This window comes from Octopus bimaculoides, chromosome 2 (genome assembly GCF_001194135.2).
Source record: "Octopus bimaculoides isolate UCB-OBI-ISO-001 chromosome 2, ASM119413v2, whole genome shotgun sequence".
Taxonomy (NCBI): domain Eukaryota; kingdom Metazoa; phylum Mollusca; class Cephalopoda; order Octopoda; family Octopodidae; genus Octopus; species Octopus bimaculoides.
In genome coordinates this window covers 121,543,061-121,549,426 of record NC_068982.1, presented here as the reverse complement: position 1 = coordinate 121,549,426, position 6,366 = coordinate 121,543,061, and the positions used below count along the sequence as shown (strand labels likewise).

At 34.9% G+C, this 6,366-nt stretch overlaps 1 protein-coding gene across 2 annotated transcripts in view; it reads left to right on the top strand.

Moving 5' to 3' along the window:
* Positions 1-6,366, top strand: part of LOC106876557 (sodium/hydrogen exchanger 9B2) — a 74,027-nt gene that overhangs the window by 25,204 nt on the left and 42,457 nt on the right. For both annotated transcript variants that reach the window (XM_014925153.2, XM_052965556.1), the window contains exon 2: positions 4,659-4,746. In XM_014925153.2, the coding sequence (XP_014780639.1) occupies positions 4,659-4,746 (88 nt within the window). The remainder of the gene's footprint in view (positions 1-4,658; positions 4,747-6,366) is intronic.

Below are 6,366 nucleotides of genomic sequence, written 5' to 3'. Positions count from 1 at the left end.
TATATATATGTCTATCTATCTATATATCTATATCTATCTATATATCTATATCTATCTATATATATATCTATATCTATCTATCTATCTATATATATATATATATATATATATATACATATATATATGTATGTATACATGAATATGCATTTACATGTATGTATGTATGTATGTATGTATGTATGTATGTATGCTATAATTTTTTCCTTCATATGCTATACTTGCAACGTAGTTCAGTAACTATTATTGGTAAAAAATAAAATTTGACTTTGAAGTCAAATATAAAAGAAAAGATGTTAATAAAAGGAGAAACATCTAGATAAAGAGAGAGACTGAGAGAATGAAAGGGAGATTGGATAAGTGAACGAGGAAAAGAGAGCAAAAAAAAAACATGCAAGAAAACAACCAGACAAAAAAAAAGAAACGTTTGTGAAAGAGAATGGATAAAGTATTTATGTTTGAAGCTACAAGAAAATAACCTCCAGACAAAAGAGTCCTACCATGACTCCATATCACAGAAAATTAGGCTCTTTTCAAGGAATAAAAAGGGGTAAAATATATATATTATCTTTACATCTGACAGATTTCAAAGAAACTTCTTTTCCTCTAATCAAATCTAATTTTCTGTCCATTTTTAAAGCACAATCTGCTTTGGATGATCCTTAATCAACAATTGATCCTATTTTCTTATATAACTAAATACGCCAACCTAGTTGGAAATTTTTTTTTAAGCATACTCTTCCATCTCCCACATTTCTTATCCTACTAAAATAAAAAAAAATAATGCATATAAAAGTACAAGAAATAATGTAAAATATATAGCATGTTAAAATAGTTACTAATCAGCTGCTTCCATATTGGTAACCAATCAGATTGCCTTTGCTTGAGTCAGTCAGGCCAATCAGAGACGATTGATATAATATTTCTGAAACAGTGATTGTTCATTGTCATAATACTTCAGCATTTCTGGGTTTTTTTCTGATTTCTTGGAAATAAAATATAAAGAAAATGATACGTGCTCCGTTTCGTTCTGCCCCCAGCCATTTATTAATAACTGATAGATAATATCTGATATACCAATTTTTATTGGAGCTGTTGTTGTAGTTCTATTTTGTGTTGTTCCTATTGCATTTTTTCTTGTTCAATGTGTTGATTTCTTCTTCTTCTTCTTCTTCTTCTTCTTCTTCTTCTTCTTCTTCTTCTTCTTCTTCTTCTTCTTCTTCTTCTTCTTCTTCTTCTTCTTCTTCTTCTTCTTCTTCTTCTTCTTCTTCTTCTTCGCCGCAGCCGTCACCGTCGTCGTCGTCTCTTTGTTACTGAATATAATGCTGATATTTCTGTAGCAACTTCTATATGTCGTTATAGTTTTGTTTGTTACTGTTGCTCCGCCCCAGCTTCTTATCTTCCGTTAATTCTTCAACAGTTAATCTCATAGAACACCAAATATTGTAGTTCTGTTCTAAAACTGACAAACCTCTGGGAAATTTTTTTTCTTCATGTTTAAAGAAGAAACTGCTTAAATAGAATTTAATACTAAATCGTTTCCCAGCAAAATATGATTCCCCAACCTCAATCTGTAATTCCGTCAATTTATATGTGCTTTGCCCCCCCCCCCAAAAAAAAATGCTAATTTGCATAGAACAAGAATATCGTTGACGTAATATTTCCGATCACAGTTAAATACGACTATAACTTTCACTTCCTGCTGTTTCCTTCGTGGAAACGTCATTTTTTAGTTGTCCTTATTCTTATTTCAGAAGAGCGTTATCCTAATCTTCCCAGAATCATAGCAGTGTTGAATTTTGTATAAATCAAATACAAATCTCATTACTTGCAGATATCACTCAATATGATGTGGGGTTTGCTGCATATGAATCTAATCCTCATCTGTTTTAAGTGCTGTTGGATTGATGTAAGCCCTATGTGAGTCTGTGACATAGTTTTGTTTCCTAGTTGAATACAAATTCAGTTCAGTGAATTTATTGAAGCTCATGAAAAGACAGATATCATAGGATTTTGCAAGATTCTTCATGTGAAATCGTATGTTGAAACAGATATTGTTATATTTAGGGATGATAATTTTTTTTTTTTGCCAGTTCAGCTTTATTATTGTTCTTATTTTAGACACTAAAATAAAAACAATAATAAAGCTGAAGTGAAGAACGAATATATAGTGCGTGTATTTATTTGGCAAAAAAAAAAAGTGACCGTCCCGAAATATAACAATATCACAGAATGTATCTCCTGAACAAATGAAAATAGTAGAGAAAGAGATATGGAAACACACCATTGATAGTGTGCTGAACTAAATGATTTAGAGGATTTGGCTTCATCTACCAACATCCTGAGTTCAAGTCCTGTTAGGGACGGATTAGTCTTTCATTTATGCAAGGTCGATAAAACAAGCAGTGCCACTTGTGTACTTGTTCAATAGAATTGACCATTTCTTCTTTACAAAACTTATGGTCTTCTACTAACAAAAGAAATTATTCCTGTTATATCAATGGAGAATGATGGAGAGCAAAATCCACAGATAAAAGGCCATGCGCTATATAGTTAAGTTCCTTAAAATGTTCACTCAATACAAATCCCGCTGGGGAGTCGACTTTGCTTTTCATCCTTCCGGTGTCGATAAAATATAATTCTAGAGAATAATGGGATCGATTTATTGAGCTGTTCCAAAATATAAGGCTTTAGTACTTCGTAAAACAAGTATCTAAATTTGGTGCCCAAGAGCTAAAAGCCGACAAGACTAGACTGTGATGTAGTTTTGCTTTCGATCAGAAGCGACTTCGATTCACTTTCAGCACTGATATTCCTAAGAAATGCAAGAATACCACACAATCTCATTTATAAATATAAATTAATCACTTATGACGGTTCCTGTCCCAGTGAATAACTGTTACTCTGGGTTCTGGGTTCAAAAGTTCCTAAGGCAGCTTAGCCCTTTTCCCACTCTTATGACCATTTTTGTTTTCATCAAGAATGTCATATCGCTAAAAAACTGAGTATTTCAATTCCTAAGAATGACATTCTTGAAAATACTGATTTATTTCTTCTTGGTCCTCATATAAGCTTCGTACGAGACTACAAGGGAATATCTACATGGTTGCTCGACTTGCTAGATATAAGAATTGAATTTACCTTAAATGACACACTCTTAAATGGCACATTAATAATATAGCCCTTTATATGCGTGTAATGCAGTCATGTTATATCGTGGGTATACGTGCATACATTAGATATCCTAATGTGTGTGCACGTGTGTACGTGCGCATGCGTGTGTGTGTATGGACATGTGTATCATAGCATCTCGTGTTCGATCCCAAAAGAAACAAGTATGGTGTGTAGAGTGTTGTTGTTGGTGTTTTTATAGCCGCCGTATGTTCTTCGTATCGAGTTCGTAATATAAGTGTAGTAGTGGCTGAATTTAGTGAATTTCAAAGAGAGATTTGTAGGTTGATAATATACATACATACATACATACTTACATACTTATATGAGATGTGTGTGCATATGTGTGGTAGCATGTGTGTGGTAGCATGTGTGTAGTAGCATGTGTGTGTGTATGTATATATATATATATATATATATATATATATATATATATATATATATATACATACATACATACATACATACATACATACAAAACAAAGGTTGCATCGTTGTGGATGTGCTGTCTTTGCCTTTTCGAGTGTTGGTTGTTATCTGATGGTTCTTCGTTCTTTTGACTGCCGTGCAGCTTCGTGAGGCAAAAGATCATTGTTTGGAGCCAAGCACTTAGCGGAAGACATCAGCAGTACTTCCGTTCTTTTTTTTAATGATTTGTCTTAGTTTATGTTTTAGTGAGTATTTGTTACCTTGTTTTATATTTGCGAGTTCCTGCTGGCTACTCCTACTTATTCTGTGCTTTCTTTTGTTTGATATTGGATAAACACTCAAATCTCAGAATTATTATCATACTTGGTATTGCATTGTGCGATAGTCTGTTTTATTTATGTATTTATTTATTTATTTAGTGTGTGTGTGTGGGGGGGGGTGTTTGTTGACTTTCTTTGTTAGACAAATAAGTGCCAGCAGTTTACAGTGATAATAGAGTAAGATAAAGACAGATAGGAAGGTGGGAGATGAGATAAAATAAGAGACATGATAAAGAGACAAACACTGCCATAAACAGTCATATTTTCATTTTTTTTTTTTTTTCTTTTGAAGTCCTTCAACTATTCCTCTTCTCTAGTTGCTTGATTGGGTGTCTTATAGAGTAACACACACACACACACACACACACACACATACACACACACTGATGTGCGCGCACACACACACACACACAGACGTGCACACACACACACACACACACATGCGTGCGCGCGCACATACATACACACTCATACATGCAAGTACGCGCATATAAGAATATACACAGTTACACAGAAACATCTCGCAGAAATGGGATACATACAGACATACATTCACAGTTACACAGGAATACACACACGCACGCATGCATACACACACACGCACGCATACACAGGCACACACATATATGAGAACACAAGTACAGAAACATACCCACTCACATATAAACACACCACACGATATAAACCAGTTATCTATGTCGTAGTATATGGTAATGATGTAATTCTTTCTTTTGCCTGTAGGTATGTTTTTGGTCGGGGTACTTGTGAGAAATGTACCCCATATTAACATTGCCCAACATATTCTACCCCACTGGACATCATGTCTCAGGTATATATACCCAGTTTATTGCAACCTCTATGATTTTTCACCTAACATTGAAATATGTTAAAATATATTTACATGTCTTTCTACCTATGTATATATTTATTTCTTTATTGCCCACAGGGGACTAAACATAGAGGGGACAAACAAGGACAAAGGATTTCAGACGATTACTTTGACCCCAGTGCGTAACTGGTACTTATTTAATCGACTCCGAAAGGATGAAAGGCAAAGTCGACCTCGGCGGAGTTTGAGCTCAGAACGTAACGCTAGACGAAATACCTATTTCGTTATTGACCACAAGGGGCTAAACATAGAGGGAACAAACAAGAACAGACGAACGGATTAAGTCGATTACATCGACCCCAGTGCGTAACTGGTACTTAATTTATCGACCCCGAAAGGATGAAAGGCAAAGTCGACCTCGGCGGAATTTGAACTCAGAATGTAACGGCAGACGAAATACCGCTAAGCATTTCGCCCGGCGTGCTAACGATTCTGCCAGCTCGCCGCCCTACCTATGTATATATTGTACGTGCATGTGTGTATGGGGACATATTATGTATTATTATATTATATCATATTATCATTATATTATATGATATATATATATATATACACACACACACACACACACACATATATATATATATATATGTACGTTGTTTAATGTCGGACGAATGGGAGAAAAGTGTTCAATACATGTCGGAGAGGAATCATATCTTTTTATTAATACTGAGTTTGTCTCGCGACATGAGTTTTACACCGTTGTGATCATCAGGCAAGACTTAGTTCCACCGAATATCATGTGTGTGTGTGTGTGTGTGTGTGTGTGTGTGTGTGTGTGTATTGCCGAACTACGCTCTTCTAGCATCAGGATTGCTTCTGCTTGATAGCGAAGCTTTAGTCTTTGTTAGTGCCAAGATTTTTCCTAGGTATGTAACTCACTAAAATCACCAAGAGAAAAGGGTCTAGGGTGTCTCCCTAAACGATTCCTACAAACGCTGAAAACACTTTAGTGGGACCGTCTATGCTTTGCATAATGTTTGATGATTTTTTTTTTATAAATGACGTTGGTGGCTTTGGCAGTCTTATTTGGGATACAATAGTCCGACAGGATGTGTAACATGGACCTTTTGTTGACACCATCAAATGCGTTACTGATGATGTCTATTGCAGCGGAAACACGTGTCCACGACAGCCTTTTTCTCTAATAAATATAAGCCAGTCTTTTTCCTTAATGGATTGTTAAATTTAGAAAATTCTTGATTCATGATGTTATCTCCATTTCAAATACGGGGTTGATTTCAATCACCATTTGGCAATTGTGACATCCTCTAGAGACAGAAATATTTTAAATAAATCATGAATTTATGTCGCATGGTATTTAATGTATCTGTACTTGACTATGTTGTTCATGTATATGTGAGTGAGTGTGTGTGTGTGTGTGTGTGTATGTGTGTGTGTGTGTGTGTGTGTGTGTGTGTGTGTGTGAATATATATATACACATACATACATATATATTATATTATATATATGTTCACACACGTATGTACATTCATAGACACGCGTGCACACACACGCACACGCAATATATAGATATGTAAATACATGTATGTATATAT